Consider the following 24,747-nt stretch of genomic DNA (forward strand, 5'->3'; position numbering starts at 1 on the left):
TCAGAATTGAAAGGACTGTACTTCACTTAAAAACTCTCAGGAAATACTGTTGCTGTAATTATTTGCTGACTCCTTAAGATATGTATACCAACAGCTTTCTTTTTTCTGCTTTTAACTGGATTTCTTTGCTGCTGTGCAGTCAGTGTGTTGAAAGCGTACCTCAGACTCGCTCTGCAGGAAATGCCGCTGCTTTTCTCACAGTTGGTGGGTGACTCCAAAAATCGCTAGTGTGAAACAGCGAAGAGACAAAGTTTTTAAGCCTGTGGTGACTCAGGGTAAACAAAAGGATTTTCTCAATGCAGGAGTATTTCAGTATTTCCAAATTTATTTTTTTGGCTAAACAAGGACTATCGACTGTCTTATCGTAATTATCTTATGTGAGCCTGACGCAGTCTCCTGCGGAGCCTTGAAGACCGGCTCATCTTTGAGGAGTGGGAGTCTCGTTTCTCCTTTCCTTGTAACTATCCCAAGCGTTTCTCGCCCCTTGCTGTTAGAGAGACTTAAATTCAAAGAAGGCAGGACGGCTAAAGCAGTACGTTCGCTTTCCCGCGGTAGGCAGTAGATCCGCGGCGCCGCAGTCTCTCGCTCGCTCCGGCATCTGCTCTTCAGGCCTGGGCGGCGACATCGGCGATGCATTGTGCTAGCCTGGCGCAGGAGGCGGCGGGGAGCAGGTGAGCTGGGAAGCGCGCGCTCCGCGCCGGGCCCGGCCGTCGCTGCCGCGCGCTGCCCTCGCGCCCCCCTCAGCTTCCCTGCCCCTTCGCGCGCTGCCCCCGGCGCGTGCCGCGGCCGTTGAGCGCGGGCCTCGCGCCGCCTCCCCCTCTGTCGCTGGCCGCCCCGGGCCGGGCCCTCCGGCTGCGCGTTGCCCGTACGGCAGCAGGCGGGGAGGCAAAGGCCGTAGGGGTCCTGCCGTCGCGGTCGTTCTCGTCCCGAGCAGAAGTGACTTCATCAACCTGAGATGGCGCCCCCAGGGGCCACCTAGGTCCAGAAGGCATCGCGTGTGCGCGCAGGGCAGGTTACAGCGCTGCGTTGCACTGTGCTGTGCCAGAGACGCAGCAGGCGCTCTTGGGACAGGACCCGGGCAGCGCGGTGCCTAACCACCACAGTGCACAAAAGCAGTGCAACTGTGCCGCAAGGTACTGGGCGCGCACTTCGTGTACACGCACGTGGTATGTCCTTTGTGAAAGCAGGGAGTTGGCATCAAAAATTTTTTGCCTATAAATAGGGAACAGACACCAGAGAAAATTAAAAAACTAGATGCTTAAATTGATTTTTATTCTAATTTGCATTGGGAATAAATGTGGCATTTAAATTGTCAAATCTTGTGGCTAGCGGTATTTCTGTGTTTTGAACCATTCCGGTGAAGCCAGCTGCAGTGCTCAACGTGTGTAGTGAGAAGCTAAAAGGACAGTTGCAGTATACCAATCAAGGATGGGTTGACTTTTCCAGGTTTGGTTGTTTTTTTCCACCTTCACTGTTCATCTTGATTGCATTTGGTAGCTTAAAATATCTTCTGTTCAACATCTTCATATTCTTTTCTTGAAGGCACGTCAGATTACAGGTGGAAAACACGGATCCAAGGGAAGTCTTTTCTTTTTTCTTTTAAAGAAAATATTGCAGAATAAGAAAACATGACTGTAATGAAGCAGCCTGTGCTATTTAAGTGTTTTGAAATTTCATAATGGCAGAAGCTAGGTCTTCAGAAGTTAAAAGATCCCGACAAAGTTTATCTCTCAGTAAAAATAAGAAACAGAAAGGAACAAAAAAAGATGTGGAAATTAAAAGAACACAGTCTGTGGCTTCAACCCCTCCCTCTATAGTTTCATTTTTTAACAATGTTCCCCCTGCCAAAGTCACCTGCCCCGTGTGTGGGCACACGGTGCCACGGTATGGAATAAACGAGCACATGGATGAAATGTGTCAGGGCAACCATGGTAAGGTGGGTATGGCTGATGCAACTTCCAGCTCTTTTATGAATGAGAGTCCCTCACCTGCACGTAAGAACAATAATTCCAGCTCATATTTTTCAAATAAAAGGTCAAATCTAGAAACAAGTTCTTCCAAAAACAGTTCTTTGAAAACAGAAGCGAGTGCAGCACAACAGGTTAGTCCTTATTTTAGCAGTAATAATTCAGCCTGTAATGTTCACAGCGAATCCTGGGCTCAAACAGTTAAAATCATCTCTTTGGGAAGCTTGTCATCTAAACTGTCCAGAAGACGTCGTATCCAGGAAGGAAAACAGATAGTGTATAAAGAGATTGACTCGTTATCTCAAGCTGTTCCCAATATATGCAAAAGCTCTGCAGCACTGGATGATGAAGAGATTCGTGCTGGGTATAGTTCTCAGAAAGAAAATCAGCTTGTTCAGAGAGAAGAGCAAAATCCTTCAGAAGAGGAACCTGAACTTCAAGAAGAAATAAACAAATGTCATGGAGAAGACCTTGTGGATATTGTTCAGGTATCATTACCAGCACATACCATTAATGGCAAAACACTAGTATTTGGTACAAGAAGCACCAGAACAGAAAGTAGATCTGAAGGTGTGATACTTAGCTCTAATAAATTTGACATGCATCCAGCCATTTATCCTGCAGCAGAGTTGACCAGTGATTTGGAAGTGAAAACTCAGCCTCACACTCGGGGTATTCCTTCTTCTAGGACAGAAGTGAGCTGCGATAGACAAAACTGCTTTAAAAAGGATGATGTACAAGTACTTCCTGTGGAAGTTCATGAAGACTTTGAGGATGAGATTAATCACTCTTTGCCCGAAACTGTGGAAAAGGTAGAATTTCAAAACTCCATTGGCGACATTTTAGACAAAATAAATGATGAGGTTAGGTCTGTGCCCGACTCTCCTGGTCACCCGTATTACCTCCAGAATTTCTTAATGGTGCTGCGAGCAGTCTTGGAGAATGAAGACGATGTGAGACTCTTTAATGATCAAGACATGAGCATTATTACCAAGTTCTGCAAATTATCAGGTATCCTTTTACTTTTTTGTCTTCTCACATTGTATCTTGTAGAGAGAACTGTTACATAGTTTTATGTGAAGAGTGCTGTAACAGTGGGTGAGCTTGATGAATTTCTTAAACACATTCTTCTCAGCAGCTATATACTTCCAGTGGTTTCTTGCAGGTAAACTTCCCTAATGCTGCTTTAATGGAACATATTGATAAATAATGGAGGCTTGTATGAAATAAGGTGTAAAAGTCCTTTAGACCTTGGAAAAATATTTCTCAAGTGTGTATTGGTGAGTTTTGATTCAGTACATTTACTGATGACTTCCACACCTGGTGCAAGTCCATGGTTATTCCAGTGATTATTAGCCAGCTTTCAGAATGCTAGTTGCCAATTAATAAATCATTTTCTTGTAGCACTTTGTAAGTTGCTTTACACTTTTAGCTCTCATTAGCTTCAGGAAGTGCCACAATGTTGGAGGTTCAAGCCCTCCATTTTTAGGCAAGATTCAAAGTAGAAAAGTTGCCTGAATCCTATACTCATAAGCTTTACTGTAAAAGCATGGCAGAAGTGATCTGGGTTAAAACTAACCCTCCAAATTATTATGTATGTTTATAACTTGCCTTACAATGTAATTAAGAATAGTTTTTCCAGCACTACTTTGAGTTGTAGACTTGGAGCATCAAAATGGCAATAAGCCATACCAACTTCCACATGAAAGCTTGTATTTCAAACTACTGCAGGCCTAACCATTTATGTAGTTTTAAGCCACTATGGTAATGTACAGCTGCCTGACTGCTTTTTTAGTATATGCTCTATGAGCTCGGTTTGTGCATCCAAGCTGGGTGTACAGAAATGCCAAACAGTTACATACATACGTGTTTGAAAAATCAGTCAGAGAGCAGGCTGCACTTGTTAACATGTTGTGTTAATTCAATTTAGCTTAACTAGTGGACTGCAAACTCTGTCGTACTTCAGAATAGTATTTCCTGTTGTAAGCCTGCTGTGTATTTAGCTCTTTTTCTCTGTGTAGATTGTAACTGAATATTAATTTTTTTCACTAGCATGCAATCTTTAGACTGACTCCATTTTCCCTCTTTTCCCCAATTGCAAACTGGAAGAAAAGTGGTGATATAACTACTCTAATGGCCCTAGCTGCTCAGAGCTTTTTGTTCCTTAATGTTTGTTTCTAGAAAGTCCCAAATGATATTGTGAATTGGCACCACAAGACATTACCCCCCCCCCAAAAAAAAAAAAAAAAACTGGCAAGGTCATAATTTTTTGGTTAGAGATGAGATTTTCCTGGGTCCAATAGAAGGCTTTCAGCAAATGTTCTTCTAATACCTCATATAGATACGGAGACTAATAGAATGATGTTTGATAAATTTGTATGACTTCACAAGGTTTTTAGATACTGGGTGCCAAAATGCAGAGGTGTTGTCGGTTCATGCTTTTTAGCAAAGCTACAGTCCTGATAAGCAGTTCATAGTCAGTCTTCCTTAAAAAAATTGAGTCACTGCATATCTGTCTCTTTAGGCACTACTTAAACTAAGGTCAGACAGTCTGTAGAAATGGCTCCGTTAGCCTGGTATCCGCTTCCAAAGTATAGCGGCTACAAAAGACCATGCGAGCATTCCTCATCTTCTGAGTTATTTCAAACCCCCTAAGGGATGGTTGCTAAAAGGGTGTAAAAATGCCAGGGGAGGAAGTAGGACTTTAAACTTGCACAGGCATTTCTGCAGCGATTACCTGGTCACAGTTAGGTTTCTATAGACTATATTTTAATAATGATATGCAGTAGTATTGAACACTTAAAAGCAATGCTAGTATAAGCCATGAGAATATTTTAAGTAAGAAGAGGTCATAGCAGGAGTATATCTGTCAGGGAGCAGCGAGAGCAGGCTGCTCCGCACGGGGAAGCGAGCCAGGTGACGGCGAGGCAGACGGGGCTGTGCCCTCGCCTACAAGGGGCCAGGACCCACAGCGCCCGGGCAGGACGAGCAGAGCGAGTCCAGCGCCACTAACCAGGGGCCGCCGCGCTCCAGCGGTGGTGGGCACGTCCACAGAGAGGAGGCAGGCGCAAAGCCAAGCCAGGAAGCCAAGTCAGCGCGGGACCCGGCTGAGCACTGGCGTGCCTGCAGCATAGCGCAGGCAAGAGCCAAGGGCAAGGCCTGAGCTGAAATGCAGCTCCCAAATGAACTGGGGGAGGCACCTGATGAAGCTTCACCCAGCTCTTTCCCCAGCAGTGAGTCCAGGTTACAGCTGTGCCATGTCGGAGCTGACCTTCACCACAAGCAGTCAAACCTGTAGAAATTGGGAGTGTGTCGCAGAGCCAGTTGCTGCATTCAAGGCCCATAGCAACATTACAGTAGTTAACTTCCTCCACCTAAATGTGTCTATGGACACATATGGGGGCTTGGTAACAGCTTATTTACATTGTGGTAATTAAAACAGGAATATATAAAGAAAGAATGGAATGTAAGCAACAAAACTCTGGTTACAGGCTCCAAGAGGCAAGCAGTAGATTTACACTGTTTACATCCAAAGGAGATCTGGCAATAAATTTACAGTTAAGGTCGTTAGTGGATGCAGCCTTTGGCTACTTTGTCCAGTACTAAAAGAGAAGTTCAGGAAACAGGAAGTTCAGAAAGTTCTTTATTTCTTTGCTCCCTTTTCTAGATAAGTATAACTCTAGTCAGTGATAATAACTTTCTCTGGTAAGTAAAGGGAGAGCTTCTTTCTATTTCAGTGGTGTGATTTCAATGTTGCCCTCTCACAGGACTTAAGAATACAGAAAAAGAATTATTGCAAAGCTGTGCTGATAAATCCATGTCTGCGCTGACTGCTGGAGTCGCAAGTAAAACAATCTCTCTTTGCAGGCTAGGGAAAACACAATGATTCAGCTACGAGAAGTGATCGGATAGCATTAAGTCAATTTATAATCAGTTCTGCACAGATAACAGATGGATGTCTTTACCTTCAAGAGATCTTGGACAGAATACTTTAAAAGTTCAGGTAGATGGGATATCTGTTCCACATTAGAAGTTCCAAAATAAGTGTTGTCTGTCAGTTATCATAACAATCATCACATGCTTAATACTGTAAGTTAAATTATTTGAGCATAGGTATTCTCCAGTATTTCATTATTTTCTTCTAAAATATCTGACATTCTTCAGTCAGTTATTTTATCTCTAATGCTTATCATGAAAAGATGATATTTTCAAAGGATAAAATTTAATTTGAAGCAGTCCTTCCTTCTTGCCCAGTTTTCTTAAAAGTGGATGGGCTTTATGTTGGGTATAGATCACTGCCAGTTTTTGGAAAAAATGAAGTAAAGTAGGGAAAAGCACAGGTGTAAACATATGTTTCCGTAAGCAGGTTCTGCAACATTGCAGGCTGAACTAGATACAGAACAGAAAAAAATCTGGGAGCTGAATTTAAGGTTTGAAAATGAATAGCAAGTAGCCTACACTGCAATGTCAGGCTTTGTGCTCAAGATAAGAACTGTCTGAAAGTAAGTGTAAAATTATAAAAATATTTTTGGTATTCTCCATGTTTAATTTCACCTCATGTTGTGCTTCGAAGGATACAGGCACATAGTTTTGATGACACTACTTAATGCACTTTGTGAAATGTTCTTTCCAACTTGTACAGAGCAGAAAAACAGCATCTGAGAAGCATTGATTTACTGTCAGCAGTGGAACTGATGTAAAGAAAATTTAACAGGCAAAAATATTTTTTCTATTATATTTTAATGAATTACAAAGGGTGAATTTTTCTGATCCGTGTGTTTTGCTGATCATATTTCAACTCAGAGCAAATTTTTTGTTCTGGTGACTTATCAGAAACTCTCTTAAGAACCGCAAAAAAACCCCCAAACCCCTAAACTGTCAAAAGTAATGTAGTGCAGAGCAGGATGCTTAAGAAACAATTAATTATTAGCACAAGACCTCTTTATTCTCATGCCTTTACTGAATTGCAGACCTATTTTTGTCAGTTTCCAGGGTGTGGAGAAAGAATATTGATGTGTTAGTCAACCTTTTTTCTCTTTTCAGAGTTGTAAAAAACTGGAGAGAGACTTCAAAGAAGCTGTATCCCTACAGGGAAAATTACAAACTTATGCTTCTGAATGTAGTTCTCCAAGTGAATTGATCCTAGAAATCTTTTATTGAAAAAAGTCTGGAGAAGTCTGTTTAAAGACAGGAGAACAGTGTAATAACCATGTAAGAGTTAACTGCAATTTCCTGAACAAATCCAGATCTGGCAGTGTTTCAGTGTCTGCTTTTATTAATGATGTGTTACAGTTGAGCAGCAGTAGACACGGATAGACAGATTAGAAGCTCATGACGGGCGAGATAGGTATTCAAAAGGATGCTGAATGTTGTCACAATATCTGGATAACTTGCAACTAAGATTTTGTGTTATTTAGTTGAATTTCGTAATCGTTAGCATTTTTAAAAGTTACTGTAAGAGATGTCTCCCCTAATTAAAAACAAATCAGTAGGAGTGCTTTCCTTGACTATATTAGTAAAATTAAACTTACCTTTGGCAAAAATAAGACACTGAAGACTAAACTGGGAGGTAGTCTGTGATTCTGAAATGATTTTGTCAGACTTCAGCTTCTTTTGCTCCCCCAGTGTCAAATGGGTGGTTACTGAATGAGCATTGATGAAGGCAAAAAGACCTATTTAATATTACATTATGCACAATGTTTGAAAAATGAAGTTGTCTTCTCCTAGAAAATAAATTATTTCTTGCAGGGTAAACATGTCCCAAATACATTTAAGTTATGTTTATTGCCTACAAAATACATCTTAATAATTTCTATTACCTACAAAACTTAAAGACTGTAATGAGCAATAACTAGTTGGAAAGGTAAGTTCTGGTATTTTACCAATTCTGTCTATAGAAGACAGGCAAATTTAAAATGTATTTTAACAGATAGCTCTATCAAAGTCATTTTTTATAGGTGAAGTAGTGAGTATGTCTAACACAATGTTTTAGAATTTAATTTTCTTCTTCTCCTTCCCCACTTTAAATAAAATTTGCAGTTGGTGGGCAGAAGTTGTATGTGAGACTTTTTCAACGCAAACTGAACTGGATAAAAGTGAACAAAATAGAGTATGGAGAGATAAGTGTGGATTTGTTACCAATAATTGAAGAACTGGTTGAAACTAGCTTTCTGCAAACAGGTATGGATGTTATTAATAATATTTTAAAAAATACTATAAATAAAATCTGAAGTTGTGACATATTAGAACATGCTGGTCTGTGCCTTGAGTAGAGAATTAGAATGTTTTGAGGAGCAGAGTAGCTAAAAATTTCAGGTAGATGGGTTATGTATTCTATTGCATTAACAGTAGAAGTAGTTACTGCAAATCAGGTAAGTGGGAGAGCAGAGCATATGTCAGGGTCATAGGTGCACAAATAGCCTTACTTGCCTCGACCAGCAACCCACACCCATCCCCATGCACCATCTGCACATTGGTCCAGGAGCTCCATTTAATCTCCTTCTGCGTTGGCCTGGGCTGTGTCGCAGGTGTACCTGTCCTCAGCCCTCTCTCCGGCCTTGTTTCCCGCATGGGCCTCAGACCTATGTGGTAGGGAGCTTGTCTCCAGTGCTGTCTCAGGCCCTGTACTGTGGATGGACCTTGGACCTACGTTGTAGCCTTCTCTCTAGTCACCTGTCCGGCCCATCTCTTAGATGGACCCTGGACCTGATTCATCACCTTGCCCTGCCGGGGCTGGCAATGAAACCTGTTACAGCACTTCTGCCCGTCCTGTTCACATACGGTGGGACTGCACCCTGGCTGGTGAGGGCACTGCCTGTGCTGTGGTCACCCTTGGCTTCTGGCTCATCCCACCTTGGGGAGAAGCTCTTGCCGCTCCCTGACAGTAAATTCTTTTGCAGTGGGTAAACAGTTCCAATCATCAGGAAGCCAGAAAAGTTTTTTCGAGCTGCAATTTTTTAACGCCGCAAAATTTCTTTATATTTGCCTTTGCTTTGAAGCTGCCATAGGATTTTTCTGATTGTTCCATTCCTTCAAAGTGGACCTTTGAAGATAATGAATTTCAAGCTGGAACAGCTAGCATCAATAACATATACGTTTGAGGAATATAAATCATTGGATTAGTGTTAGGTTATAGGAATGTAAATATTATCTAAAAACCTCCCTATACTTTCAGCTGTTGCTTTGCTGTGTATCTATAACACATAACAAATGTATGTGAATCATTTTATTTTTAGAATCTGAATTGGAAGACCTGTGTGAAGGGTTGGATTTGCTTTCAGCTCCTGAGCTGAAAACATTAGCAAAGATCTTTCACTTGCCTAACCCAAATGGTCAGAAACAACAACTTGTGGATGATTTTCTGAGGCTGGCAAAACAACGTTCAGTCTTCAGCAAGAGTCAGACTGGTATTGGGACAGTAATTTTAAAAAGGTACTACCTAAGCTTTTTAAAGGTGAATGTAAGTTATGCTTCAGAGGACTCAATTTAGATGCCTTTTGAAAAGAGAGATGCATTTTGTAAAATAAAGAATAAGGAAGGGCAGCATTAAATGTTGATTGACAGTTCTAGTGACAGTATTAGTTCCTGGGTCAAACAAAAGGGTAAGTATTAGAGTTTTCTTTTAAACTATGTCATGCTTTTCAGCTGTGGGCATGGTTATCTATCCTTTTCTTGTAAAGAAAAGTAAAACTTCTATTAGTATGTTTGATACTTTTTTTATTAAGCCATAGTTACCATATATAGTGGGCTAGAATATTATCCTATTAGTTTCACTGATTATTTTACCTCATTTTATGTTTCATAAGCAGTTCTCACTGTACTTATAGACTTATCTGGCAGTATAAAATTCTTGTTGTAGCTGTCAGTGTAGAGGAGCAGAAATATGATTAATGTATGTCTTGATGTTGTGTCACAATTTTGCATAGGTTTATTTTTCCTTCCAACCTTAATTTTTGTGACTATTGAAAAAATACATTTTAATAAGGCAAATACACCTAAGTCCATTGTTAGCTGACTTTTAGCATTGCCCTCCAAAGTTATTCAGTTATGCAGAGAAACATTTCTGAATTGTAAAGCAAAATTGGTGCAGAAAAACATGTAGGAAGAGGTAGGGAAAGTTCTTGCCTATAAAAGCAGCTATCTGCTGTTAGTTTGCTGAGTGTGCTCTGTTACTAGAATTAGAGGAGAGCAACAATCTTTTTTGTGTTTGGCTTTGTACTTTAGCATAAAGTCTTTCTTTGAGCAGAATTTTTTTTTAAGGGAGGAGATGGTTTGCTTGTTTGATGTATCATCCAGTGTTCTTTTCTCCTATGAATTTTTTCACTGTAGCTATCACAGCTGTGCAAATCCCATGTCTTTGGGCTTCCAGTTCTTCAGGGGTCCAGGTGTCAGGCCAAGGTGTCAGTCTGGCCCTAATGGAAGTGATTGCAGCATTATTATTCTCAGTGTTTAGGACATGATCTGTAACTACAACATCCACAAAAAGTCTAGGGATATGAATTAACATACTAGCCAAGGAACTGGGGCTAGGGTACAAGTGATACGGAGATTAGAAGCGGTCTTACACAGTTACTTCTCTGACCAGCCAATACCAAAACGTGACAGTTCCAATAATAACGCAGATAAACAAAGCAATGAGATTGTCTAGTGGGTCGGAGAACTAGGGTCTGAACTCAGTAACTATGGAATCCTTTTTCTGTACAAAATGCAGGTGGGGGGGGAGTATGACTGTGTACTGCATTTGCTCATGCTTTCTCACTCCGATAACGTACCTTGTCTTTCCTGTGGTATTCTTGTTCTTTGAAAGAGAGATACACAGTTTTGTCAAATGTTACAGAGATATATTTATTGCACATATATTCCCCACAGAAATCTATCATGCTATTCACCACAAAGTTCCGTATATTGAAAGGGGCCTAGTACTGGAAGAGGAGCTTTAAAATTGCCTCTCCATGAAGGAGAATTATTAGGTGAATCAGCAAGATTTTGTTTTTCCCGTGGTGAAGGAAATGCCTAATGCTAGCTTAGTGCTGGGCTTGCAGAGTTTCACAGCTGGGAGGTTTGCAATGGTGTTTAGCTTTAAAGCGGATTGATTCGGTCTTTCTTGTTTTTAAAGTACAACAGGAGGTGTATCTGTTCCCCTTCTGTTAAAAATAGTATCTCATAACATCATTGTCTCCAGAAGCATTGCATTTCTTTTGGTTGACAGGAGAACAGGTAAAGTGATCAGAGTCACAGTCATGATCATGTTGTGTTAGAGGATATTGGGACATTGTGATAACGAAGTTTTTTTTAGCTTAAGGATTTGCAGTTGCTTCCTCATCCTAACTTGGATTTAAAAGACTCCAGTATGAAAATACTTTATAGCACTTGAGATTTCATTTCTTTTCTTTGATACTAGATATTGAAATACATGCTGATTTTTAGCAGAGAATTTATCTTGGTTGACGTTTGCATAATTTGTATAAATATCCCAAACATGAACTAAGTTGTTTTCAGGATATTAGCTTAAACTGTACAAAGGAAGGCTAGAAAAAAATTACGTTCTATATCATTCTATCAAATAAAGTTTGCTAGTAGAGTAAATACATGATTAAAACAGATCTTGGAATGAATATGTTCTTATTTTTTGATCTCTATTTCTGTTATTACTTAAAATGTATTTCCTCTATTAGTTAAAATGAGGAAATTCCACTTTTTATTTCAGATATAGTCTTAAAAAATGCGTGTCATTGTGCTTGTATTACGCCTCGTCTTCTGCGTGTCAGTCACATCTACTGTATTCTAGTCATTATTTATGTATTGTATATTTTTGCTTTTTAACTGAAGAACTCTAATTGAATTTTAATTGTTTATTTAACTAGATTTCAATTTAAATGGCTTAACAGATGAGAAATTCAAATAAGAAAGGCTTACAGGTTTTGTTTTAGTGATTATCAAAGTAAGTTTGTTCTCAGAAATGAGGTACACTAGCTCCTGGAGGTTGGTTATAGATTGTGCATAAACTCCCTGAACAAGACACTTCCAATTTGGATGCATTCTGAGGCTGAATATAGGATGTTGCTGTAGGAGGTGTTTGGAATGAGCTCTCCCCAGTTTTACTGAGGAGTGGGCTGGGTCAGGAAGGAGGAGAGCCAGCAGTGGTGGAGAAACAGTTCCATGCTTTTGCTTACATCCTGAAAGAAAACCTGCATTTTTGGTGAAAGGGAGGTAATCTTTAGAGTTGTGTGGGAAGGGAAACAGAAAGGAACTTGGGAAATTTAGTTCGATTCTAAAAAGGTTCTTGACCCTGACTTCCCCCCATCCTATCCACCCCAAGAAAAAAGCTTGGTCTATTTGTGTAATTACTTGCTCAGCCATGTGTCAACTTTTGGAATGTCATCATCTTTCTCGTAGTTGACAGCTGAAATACTAGTTACACATAACATCAGAGAAAATCTTGTTTTAAATCTGCACTGTCCTGTGGAGAAGTAACAAAAGCTTGTCTTGTACGAAAAGGCTTGATGAAGATCTGTAAATGGAGATACCCTAAAACAGCGGTTCTCAAGCTGTTGTCTCTAAACATTGCCCTAACAGCTCACCATGTCCTGCTGCGTATTGGTACTGCCTGCCATGCGAGGGAAGCGGGAGGGCAGTGAGTTCCAATTCTATTCTGCTTCAAGTTCAGTGCTTAAACCTTTTGTTAGTTAATGCATTTCTTTGGCTTTCCATTAGAGGTTACATGCACTATATAGTAATCCTAGGCTGCTTCTTTCAGGGAAGATCAAGTTTACACAGTAATTGTCTTGACAACAGAATTATTCTCATACTTCTTCCAGTGTATTTCAATTTTTACAAGTGATAGTAAAAACGATTTTGATAATCATTTCATTTATCTTAGGGCGAAGGACCTGTCTGGAAAATCTATCAGGGTCTGTAAAGGCCCCCGGGCTGTATTTTCTCGAGTGCTGCTGCTGTTTTCACTGTCTGAGTCAATGGAGGATGAAGAAGCTGGTAGTGGTGGACAAGGCCAGCTCTCCACAGTCCTTATGGTAAACATGGGGCGTATGGTATTCCCCAGTTACACTGTAAATAGGAAGACAGAAATCTTCCAGGACAGAGAAGATCTTATCAGGTAGGTGGAGCTCTGACAGTTTGGAAATCTTCTATTTATTTCTAGAAAAGCTTTCTTGCAGTACTTGTATAGGCAAAGAAGAGATTCATCATGTAGAACTGCAGAATATAAACAGGTACAAGTGCACTTGTGTAATGATTTGAAATGCATTATTTTTTTATCTAGGTAAGACTTCTAATTCATGAGGGCTTGTATTTTGTACCAAGATAGTATATTTCCTTGCTTTGTGATCATCTGCTGTTTAAAGTTTCTTCTTATATTGCTGTGTTGCTTACTAGAATGAAACCTGAATAAAAAAATATATTCTCTTGTCTAGAAATAATTTTAAAAATAATGGATCCTGCTACTATAAACTGTTGATCCTACAGGATAAGAATAAAGTTGGCTACACGGTTTATTGCCCTTGGAGACTGGAAAGGAATTTTAAAAGAGTATTGTATGGAGGAATTGATTTATTTTAACTTTAAATACTTTTTGAGCCTGATACAGTGGTTACAGTGTTTTTTTCCCTTAGGTATGCAACTGCTGCTCACTTGTCAAATGATATAGCCACTGCAATGGCAAATGGGAACTGGGAAGAAGCTAATCGTCTCTATATGTGTGCTAAAGAAACCTGGAATGAACTGAAAAATCAGCCCTCTTTGAGGTAGTAAACTGATAAATTTTGCATAATGTTTATATGCTACCATTAAGCATATTATCTTACTTTTGGTACTGTTCCTTTTGAGAAAGGCTTATAGACATGTGATATTATCTAAGCATGTAAAATTTGGAAGCTTTAGTGTTCTTGAAAGCTTTGAACTTGCTAGTTGTTTGTTTAGGTTTTAAATGGTATATATGAAAAGATCTTTTTAAATAAAAACTTAGGAGTGAATTGGTAGGCTTGGATAAAGCACTAAAACAACTATTCAGCATGCCAAAGCAGGAGAACAAGAACCTTACTTTTCCCTTGTCATAGCTTGTTTTTATGGCTTTCAGACAAATAGCAATCAGAAGAATTTAAAATTCACTATGAACAAAAGAATGTTACAAAGGTTATGGGAAAACATACTGGGTTATTCATCTGTTGGAACTTCCAAGTAGGTCTTATTCAGGAAACATTACTAAAGATCTGAGAACTGAAGCATTGTGAAGAATTCAAGTGTATTGTTTTTGAAGCGTCCTTCATCGGATTTTGTTTTAGTTATTTTGTTTTCTAGCCTAATGATACACTGAAAATTAAAGCCTTATTATTTTTGACATTACATTAATTGTCATGACAACTGACTTAAAATAATATTCATAGAGGGTCGTTTGGAGGTCTCTTCCATTTCAGACTGAACACAGTGGCAAAACTTAGTTTGATTTTAGTAAGACTTTGAAAAGAGTATTTTTTGAAACAGAGAGGTGCCTCATTAAAAGATGTTACTCTTCTTTTAGGGAAGGAAAGGACTATTCTGGCTTTTTCCTTTTGCTTATTCCCATGTTTCTGAAGTTAGCCTGCTGACCTTCTAGAACAAGTTGTCAGCAAAGAAACATGATGTAATAAATTATTGTTTTGCATCTGATGTATAAATCATTAACTAATAATTCCTCTGCTGTTGAAAGAAGCTGCTGTACAAGAGCACCTGCTACCTCAACTCTGTTATCTCACCTTTGGGTTCTTGACTTTGCAGCCTTGATACTCTTTTCAGTTCAGTTTTGGCATATAAAGCATTTCATTTTTGTAAACGCTTTAGGTATGTGCATTCTTTGAAAGAGAATTTTAAGAATTTAAATTGGCATTGAAGTTATCTCCTGAGCTGCTCTCGTCTTTCAGCTATCACAGAGCTCTCCCTGAATATCTGAGACATTTCACAGTTGGCTGGGTGTATACAAGAATCCTTTCTCAAGGTGTTGAAATTTTACAGAGACTTCACATGTATAAGGTAAAGTGGAGTGAACGAGAATAGATTTTTGATTGATAATACTACTGTTCAATAAAATATACACTGACTGACCTCAGTGATGGTACAGTTTATGGTATATTATGGAAGAGTTTGCTGTTTCCTTAGGCATTGAAGTATATTTCTGATATAGCTGGAAAATGGTGATAATTTTTGCTAGGACTTGCTACGGTTCTCTTTACAGGTTACCTTTAAGTAAGAAGTGCCTTTTTTTCCTTGCTTCGTTAAAAGGATCTAAAGAAAGACCACATCTTTTAAACTATGCTTTGATTTTCTGGTTATACTTTGGAGATTTTGGGGAGAAACTGAAAAATTAACAGGGTTGTAATATGGCATGAGACTGCTGTAGAGACATCGTTATTTATTTAAAGATACCTGTGTTTCACTAGATTTGTTTATTGCCTTTAAATATAAAACTCTTGTAAGAAAACTTATCTGTGAAATCCACTGCCTCTTCACCTGCAGCTAACATCTGCAAAGGCCTCTGACTTATATGTTAAAGCAAAACAGATTCTTCTAAAAGACTTTACCTCTGCAAGAAGGCAACAAGTAATGTTCAGGCCTTTCTCAAATAATGTAAGCACAGAAATATTATATTTTTTGCAGCTAACCCTTATGTTTTAATGAAAATGTCTGTATTTATCCCAGTGCCCTTAAGATATACCTGTACACCTGAATACTTTGGGTGTTAGACTAAAAATGGGATTTGAATTTTGCAGAGACAAATTTTTTATAGTTCCTAATAATTAAAAGGGAAAGTGACATCCTAAAGTATATAATGAAGTTTCAACTTGTTTTTCTAAATCAATTAATAAAAACATATTCCTGTTGCTCTAGGAAGCGGTGCAGGAGCTGCAGAATCTTTTGTCTCAGGAAGTATATTGTACTGACAGCAGAGGGCGATGGTGGGATCGCCTAGCTCTGAATTTGCATCAGCACTTGAAAAGCACTAAGAAGGTATCTTCACTACTGCATGCTGTGATGCGGGAAATCCTGGAGTGATTGCCTATAAACATTTTATTAGAATTTGGTAGGAGCAGAACAGCTGGGTAGGCTCTGCTAAAAGCTCAGATGTTGGTAGGCATCCCAAGGTCAAGTAACCAATTTCTCCTAAGAAATGGAGTCATTTTTACAGTTTGAGTGTGAATAGCCTCATCCTTGATTGACCTGCTTTTTCTGTAGCTTAGAAGAACACCATTTAACATGCAGGATTGTACAGAGCTGTCGGGCAGCAGCTTGCTCAGCCATTCTGCCTCATGGATTTGCCTGGTGTGTGGAAATTGGAGAAATTTCTTGCAGTAAACCCTTCCACTTCTGAACCTGAGTCATGAAGAGGCTGTATCTGGAAAGAAAAAAAAACGAACATGATAGGAAGGAGGCTTTTTTAATGTCTTCAGACCACAAATTGAGGGAGTACAGTCCTTTGTCTAACTGTTCCCAGGGGGAGAGGAATGTGTTCTGTGTCTGGACCAATTTTGATGTGGGGTTTCTACCCTCCGGGTCAAGCAATGGATGACCCCAGTTTTAGATCTGTTACCGATACACAGCTCTGGTAGGGGTGTCAGTCTTTAACAGCAAGTGCAAACTATTTTCAGGGTGCTGCAGGGGAAACCATAAGTAACCAACCTTACACAAGTTTGTATCTAGAATAACCTTAAAGGTTCTGGACAGCATGTATTACAGGCGATGTTCATCCCTGTTTGTGTAATTCCCTTAGGAAGGCACAGGAGGGGAGGAGAGGTTTTCAGGTAATCTAAACTTTTCCTGAAACTTTATCCTCTTCCCTTTTCCCTTCCAATAGGGTGTCTTTATAAAAGCAAAACTCATAATTGTGCAGTGGGTAAACTTGCCATTCTCCAGTTGCCTGAATGATGCAGCTCAGGCTTTTAGAAACATTGTGTCCGTGGTGAGCAGTCTTTTAGTTTCCTGGTTGATTAGCTGGCATGTGACCAAAGGAGAGAAAAATAACAGAACCCAGGAATGGCATGGCATGTTTGCATGCAAGGATTACTGTAAATCTGTGTAGAACACTGTGGCACTTCTGGATAGATTTCTGCAGCAGGATATATAGGAACCAGAGAAAACTGTAAACTGCAGTACAGGTTGTGCCTTTGACTTCCTTGTGAACCATCACAAGCTATTTATGGACCTTCTTTTTGAAAACCACAAGAAGTAGAAGCCACTGTCTAACTAATTTTGTGACTCAGTTGTGGCTCCATGAATATTCTGTGCAAGAAACAGAAAGTGGTAGTTGTATCAGCTGTTGGTCTGAGGATTTGTAAATACAGGAGATTTTTGTCCATTATTCCCATCTGTTACATACAAAAGAGAAATATTGCCAGTGACTGAAAATGAAACTGTGTAGGACTGTTTAGGTCACAGCAGCTAACATCAGAAGAAGCTATGGGGAGACGGAAATCAACTTTCAACTAAAAATAAGGAAGGCCAGTATAATTAAACACAGCTAAGATATCTGACTAATTTAGCAATGAAAAATAGAAATGAAAAAAAAGTTTTAGGTGCACGAACAGTAGCAACTGTAGAATTATTCAAAATCAACAGAGAATGACAATTATTTTTTGCCTGATGTTGCTTCCTTGCCTCAGTAATGTTATTTAGAGCTGGAATTAAAATGCTTGTATTTTCTGTTGCGTTTCATTCAGTAACTCTGTTAAAAGGAAATAACAGCACAGGCTATCTAGTGTCCGCAGTTCTCTCTCCTCATCTTGTACCTCTGTATCTAGCCTCTTTCACGCTTGGAACGGGAAGTTGTACAAAGGAAGAGTTAGTCTCAGTTCCTCATGTGTAAATTAGAACAAAGAGCCTTCCCCAAGTCACAGAAAGAGACTGTGTCAGAACTATGATTTGAACTAAATTTTCTGAGTCTATAATTAGATTGTAGTCCTGGATGTTCTTCCATGCAATAATGCAATGATCTAAAACTACTTCTGTATGTATATCCTTGCACAACTGAACTGGTCCTTCTGTTTCTACATTAAGAACTGCTAAGAAACTGGCTTAAGAAAAATAATGCTGTGTGCTACTTGGGTAGAGTAGTACTGGGGAAAAAAATTCCTTCTACCTTAACACTAACTGTTTTGTCTTGTCACTTACTATGTATATGTAGAATTTACACTTCCTTAATCTTATATTGATCAGTACCAATGGAGAATAATTCCTTTGTACTGTATTAGTACAACCAAAATTAGAATTCAGCATCCTGACAATGCAAAATTTTACTTAATGGTTTTAACTTCAGTACATCAGTAAGAAAAGAAGCCTTGTCTTATATGCTGTTTTTTAATATTCACATTTTTTGTGCTCTTTAAATCAGTTGATCCTTTGGGCTTAGTAAGAACACACAGACTAGCATTGCTGTTTTAAAATTATTGCTTGTTATCTTGTTCTTTGCTAGGCCATCGACTGCATTAGAAATGGGCTTGCAGACCCATTTGTCCGTACTGGGCATCGTCTCTCGCTATACCAGCGGGCCCTACGAATCAGAGACTCACCAAGCTGTAAACAGTTCAGATGCCTGTTTCATGATCTGCCAGTCATAACTGTGGAAGATGTGACACATGTAAGTAGCAATGCTGGTGATTTCTGAAAAATACAAACTCTTGAAGTCTTTTTCATCTGACAAGAAAAAATAATCCTGGAGACTATCATTATGTGCTTATGTACCAACCTGTGGCCTATTTGTGTTGTGAGAAAGCTAATACAAACATAAATATTTCTAAAACCAAAACCTCTTGTAAACAAATATTTCTACTTATTTGATAAAGGGTCTACTTCTTAGCTGAAGTTAGTCAGATGTACTCCACTGATTTAATTTATTTGCATTGTTTTACAAACTTGTGGTTTAGAAATGTGACCAGATACAAGTTCTGCTAATTCACCAGCAATAAAGCCATCACAGCTTTTCTGTCTGAAGAGTCTAAGCAAATCTGTGTATTGCCTCTGGTTTTTTTTGTTTTTTTTTTTTTTTTTTGGTATATCTTCAGGCCAAGCTTTCTGTTTGTAAGCAAAAATAATAGTAATATTAGCAGGATGTTGTGAGCATTAGAGTAATGGCTCGAGCTCAAGAGAATGCATTTTTTTTTAACCTTTTGGCGGTATGCACTTGTATCATATTGTAATGTTTGGGGGGGGTTGTTTTTTTTTAAACCATTCTTTTTCCTGCTGTTGCAAAGATATTTATGTCAGAGCAGGGCCTCTCCTCTCCCAATCCCATCACTGCATACTTTTCTCAGGCCAAAAATCAGTCTCCTCAGTCTGTTCTTTATTCCTCATCTTAAATATAGAAATACTACATTCCCTTCTGTCCAGTAGTTTTTTTTCTGAATAATAAGCCAGTTCAGAAAATCTGATTTGTCATCCAAAATTTACTACTTTAATGCTGTCAAGGGAATGGCAGGTTAAATTTTATTCAGTTGATTTTTGGAAGCAATCTGGTTCTGGTTTTAAGGAAACTGAAAAGCACACATTTTTTAGGAGAGACAGTAATACTTACGCTAAAGTTTTTCAAATGTGATGCTAGGAAGTAACTGTTTGTTCATGGTGTTCAGGTTACGATCAAAGGAAAGATGTGTCCTCAGATGGGACTGGGAAAATCTGTGTTTCTAATGGAGGATACTGGTGGTGAAGAAGGAAGTGAAGACTTCAGTGGATCCACAGTCATGTGCTCTGTTGAGGAACTGGCTTTGACTCATTATAGACAGGATGGTTTTGATCAGGGTAATGGTAACTTCTTTTTGTACGGTAAAATAACTGTGGGAGTAAAGACCCAATTTATTAAGCAGTTCAGTTAATTAGGCCAGTTTTAGCTTTTTTTCATCTGATTCTGTTTTCTTCCCAAAAGGCTCTAATATATCCTTTCCAGCTGGCCTTCCTTCTGACCATTAAGTTTTTGCTTCCTCTGTATACCAAAGGCAGTTTTGAAATGTGGAAGAAAAAGGCTTCTTCTTCAACACAATAGAAAATCACTTATTTTGCCTTTCTCATTAGTGAACAGCCATTTTCTCTGTTAGGGGCTTAATGCCAGCAGTGCCTTATAAGAAATTTACAGGAAAGGTAAACTTCCAGAGTGATTTTTTTTTTGGTCCTAGATGAACATGAAAATGGTATACACCTTAGCAAGACACTTACTTAAAAACTCCTTTTAGAAAAGCTTGCTATTCAGTTCTATTGTTAGTTGTTCTTATGTTTTTACAACTTAAGTGCTTTGGAAAGCCTTGAACAAATATGAATATATAGATCAGGAAATAGAATATATAGGTCAGGAAAAAAAAACCAAAATACAACAAAGTAAGCAGACGCTAATATACTAAAACCCAATAAAGTTAGAACTGTAAACTTTAGTCAAGACAGGGCGTGTTGACTGAGCTTATGCTGTTAGTAAAAGCCACTGGCCTTGAAAAGGAAAGCATTAGCAAATCATGGAAATAATAAAAAAAAAGACATTTATATTGCAAGTATATACTGACGTCAGCTGTGTATAAACCTGAGCATGGCACGTTTCTACTATTTTGTAGCACTCTAATTTACTTGCGATTCGTATGATGTTGCTATAGGAATAAATGTTTCCATTTTTACAGCTGAAGCATTTATATTATTAAATTAATTTTGTCCTTTAGGGATTCATGGAGAAGGTTCAACGTTTATTACACTGTATGGACTTCTAATGTGGGATATCATATTCATGGACGACATACCCGATGTTTTCAGAAATTGCTATCAGGTATTTTTGAAAGGCTTTCTTTAATCCTTTACCCATTGCTGTAGATTCTGTAATGTTAAAAATCTGATTCTGGATCCTGGAAGAACTGAGCCATGGCTGTCCTTTTTTGCTTTGGACATTTGGGATGGGACATGAAGGCACTTGCAGGTGGGAAGGAAACTGCTAGTAAGGCTCTAGCTTCAAAGAAAGACCATACAAATACTAGTAAATTGAATTCATATAGCTAACTTCATGTGGTGTATCTGCTAGTCTTGTAAGTTAAGACACCTTAACTGTATGTCTTGTGTTAAAAGTAGGTATTCTTTATCAGTGCTAACGACCATTTACCATAGCTCTTGCCTGTCTAAATACATTCCCTTTTATATAATCTCATTATTACATGCAGATTATATGTACTTAAAAACAAACAAACAAAAAAAAAGAATTGTATATGTACCTTGAGTCTGCTTACAATAAGCATAACTTAGCATTTACTTAAGTCCAGTATTTATATTTTTGCACTGGCCCCTTTTATTTGTTGTTGTTGTTTGTTAACTAAATGTTACTTATTAGTGCAGAGCAAAGCTGACAGACTCAGGCATAAACAAGGCTGAGCTGAAAGCTTCTGCCTTTCTCCCGATAGTTGCTAGGCTGGGCTCTCCTGAGATTAGCATGATTGTGGCAGCACTATGGGGAAGTTTGAAATTCGTATCCTTGCAGCGATACGCATTTGCATTTGAGAAACTAGAATGCCACTCATCTGCTTTCTAGCCTTTTTCCTTTTTTTTTTTTTTTTCAAAATTGAGTAATTGCTGCAGTAACCTTATACCGTAACATGTACAAGATGCACATAATTCTCTTTGCTTTTGAGAGGCCTGGGTGATATATTCCCCAAATCTGTCACTGTTTTGTCCCCCCCCTCACCCCCGCAAGCTGTTGGTCACTGTTGCTGAGCAGTTTTGATTCTGATTCCAAATCCTGGCTAGAGTATTATTGCTTGGAGAGTTAGGAGAGCAGCTAGCTCTTTGTTTTCTTTCAAAGGAAAGCTCTGTGACTATTTTTTCTAAATTAATACAAACTAACAGAGCATGGTTTAAAATGTGGCCAGTGTTTGTTGCACTGACATCAGTTGTTAAAATTATGCAGATCTTTCCCCATTTAATAAAGGATTATGTCGTGCTTGTGTTCAAGGTAAATCGACTCAAAGTTTGAGTGAATTTATAGTTCAGCTTTTTTTTTTAAAGAGAAGAAAAAGGAAAGAAGTAGGGCATTGTCATTCTTGGAATCTCTGCTTTGCAGACAGCTCCTCAGGGCTGTTTTTACCTTTTCATACAGACATTCCCCCTGGATTTATACACTGACAGCTTCTATGAGAACAGGAGGGATGCCATTGAGGCCAGACTCCAGGAGCTTCATACTGCTTCCTCAGAGACACTGACAAAGTTGATCACTGACATCTGGAACACTCAGGCAGGAAAAGCAGCAGCATTAGTTAGCTGGGGGCGTTTTATTTCCCTCCAGCAGGTTCAGGTAAATAACAGATTGTCCGGAGTGGGCACTCTTCTTTCATCAGGCTTATGGTTAAATCAATCAATCACACGTAGTGATTGATACTAGTGCTGTAGTGTGCTCACAAAGTTTGTACTAAGGCACTGACCCAAGAAAAAATGAGGGTGAGTGGTGGGAGGGAGGAAGCAAGTGAGGACTCGAGCACAACTCTCCCTATTCCTAAATCCTCTCACCCTCCAATTTGCCCTTTTCTGCTATGGCCACTTTTCCTGCAACAGTAGTTGGGAACATGGCAGGAAAATTGCTGTAGATAACATCTGTTGAAGTTGCTAGTTACACATGATTAAACAACCAGCAGGGGCAGAATATTATTTTTTGAGAGCTGAGAAAGGGCTGGACAGGAAATTTAAAGAAAAATAATGCAACCTTCTCTTACAGAGCCTTGTCTCTTGCCTTGGAGGAATGTTTCTGAGTGGTGTTTTTAGGCGACTTTCTAAAGATTTACGCCATTGCAGAGGTGGGCTTCCTGACCTGGTTGTGTGGAGTACGCATAGTAATCACTTCAAGGTATGGTGCCAGCTCATGGAATACTCAGTGCTCAGCTGATCCTATTTAAGGAGATTAAAAAAAAACCTTCCAGTTGTCAGAGTATACAACCTGTATTTTCCTGTTGCAGTGGGGCAAAACCTGCTGCTCATCTGCCAAGCAGTTGTGGTGATCAGTGATTTTTTTTTTTTAATTGGTTATATGTCATTTCATTAGGCCTTTTGCTATAGCTTTAATGGAGCTAATAGAAACAGCAAGCAGTAGCTAAGTATTGTTGTAGACTAGAGCATTTATTAAAATTACTGTAAGGCAACTGTTGTGAATGTCATGCACATTCAGACAAGTGTGGGCAAGGGGTGCTAACATCACCAATTAAGCAAAATAATTGAATCTATGAGACAAAAATTCACCATAACTACAAAAACTTGAGCAAACAATCATGATTTCTGTATGATAGTGGCCAGAAGAATATTGGGCTTCTCTCAGCTGCTGGAGCATCTTGTTGTATAGTCATAAAACATAGCTGAACAGCAGAAACTAGTTCTCTAGTACAGTTGAAGTAATATATTTTTAAGTTGCTGTATCAGCTTGACTTACAGCTTTCTGGAACATGTCCAGATTTGAAGGGACAAGGACCAGGATTATATTCACTCACCACCACTGTCTTAAATCATTTTTTTTCTACATATTGTACTGTCTGTGTTTTGATGGATAATTACTCTACAAAATTTTATTTTATTACAGGTAAACTTTGGGACTTGGGTTTGTAATTTAGCACCCCCGAGCCTTCTATTGTGTTAAGCCTACATTATTTCTGTTGCAAGTAACAGCTTATACTGGTTCATTGGAACTAAAGATCTTTCAGCTCCTCGACATAGATAATCTGTTAATCATCCAAATTTCTTTGTAGCTGGTGGAAGTGAAAGGTCCCAATGATCGCCTGTCCTACAAGCAGATCATCTGGCTGAGTGAATTGAAGAAGCTGGGTGCTACAGTAGAAGTTTGTCACGTGCAAGCAGTCGGAGCTAAGAGTAAACGCCTCAGTTGACAAAAGACATCTTGATCACGTGCGTTTTGTATGTAACGGGGGTATCCTTAAAGGAAATGACATGACACACTCTACCGGCGGATGCTTATTTAAAATAGTTTCTCTTAAAACTATGGCTTCATGGAATATTATTGCAGTTACACTTAGCACAAAAAACATTCTAAAATACAGTTTGAGAGGACTATTTATGATTTACAGTACGTTACCAGTGTTCAGAAGAACAAAGTCTTCCTATTCTATACACAATTCATAACTTATTCTACAAAAAGGTAGTATAGTCTTCATCCAGTCAAGAGAAGTAGCTGCATTCACATCTGTACCAAACAAAAAAAGATCTACAATAAAAAAATGCATTGCATCAGGTCCTTGATAGCTTCAATTTTGCTGCTATAGCCTGATTTCATTATACTCTGCAAGTTTCCTACTCAGCACCTTCCAGTATGTTAGAACTAGCATGGTTCTGTGGTCCCCATTTTATACAAAGTATTTCTTTTTGAATTTCATATAAAAAGTATAACTGGCATTGACTAAGATATAAGCTACATTTTTTTAAAATGCCTATTTTGATTTGCTGCTACATATGAAAACTTAACTTGTTTAACAGCTCTTTCTGTCTCAAATAGCTGTGTTAACTGTAAAAAGGAGAAGTATTTCTGTTAATGAATTGCCAAGTGCCGTTGTAGTCAGTTTTGCCCTACATAAAATGATGTTTGTTTTCTCATTCACAAATAAGTCAGTTGACTGACATAGAAACAAAAAGCTGAGTTCTCGCTTAACACACCAAAAATTTCTTTCCCCTCCAATTTTAACACATAGCATCATTTCTCTGCAGGTTTCATTCTCATACTGAGTAAGCTTTCAGGATGTTCAAAATTCCACTTACCATACTAGCAGCAAGCACTATAAAAAAATGAAGTGAG

The 24,747-nt window shown here is 38.8% G+C and overlaps 1 protein-coding gene across 2 annotated transcripts; it reads left to right on the forward strand.

Moving 5' to 3' along the window:
• Nucleotides 1–602: 602 nt before the first annotated feature.
• Nucleotides 603–24,190, forward strand: FAN1 (FANCD2 and FANCI associated nuclease 1). 2 transcript variants are annotated; one of them, XM_064517490.1, is made up of 14 exons: nt 603–671; nt 1,543–2,978; nt 8,007–8,147; nt 9,203–9,398; nt 12,847–13,080; nt 13,595–13,726; nt 14,879–14,987; nt 15,843–15,962; nt 18,421–18,585; nt 19,574–19,742; nt 20,642–20,745; nt 22,060–22,254; nt 22,672–22,800; nt 23,690–24,190. In XM_064517490.1, exons 2-14 carry the CDS (start codon nt 1,679–1,681, stop codon nt 23,825–23,827), a joined length of 3,132 nt encoding a protein of 1,043 aa, XP_064373560.1. In that variant the 5' UTR covers nt 603–671; nt 1,543–1,678; the 3' UTR covers nt 23,828–24,190. The 2 variants fall into 2 exon arrangements, with proteins under 2 accessions (XP_064373560.1, XP_025969213.2); XM_026113428.2 differs by lacking the exon at nt 603–671 and adding an exon at nt 698–1,446.
• Nucleotides 24,191–24,747: the final 557 nt, after the last annotated feature.

The sequence above is a fragment of the Dromaius novaehollandiae genome, chromosome 10, assembly GCF_036370855.1.
Source record: "Dromaius novaehollandiae isolate bDroNov1 chromosome 10, bDroNov1.hap1, whole genome shotgun sequence".
NCBI classification, from domain to species: domain Eukaryota; kingdom Metazoa; phylum Chordata; class Aves; order Casuariiformes; family Dromaiidae; genus Dromaius; species Dromaius novaehollandiae.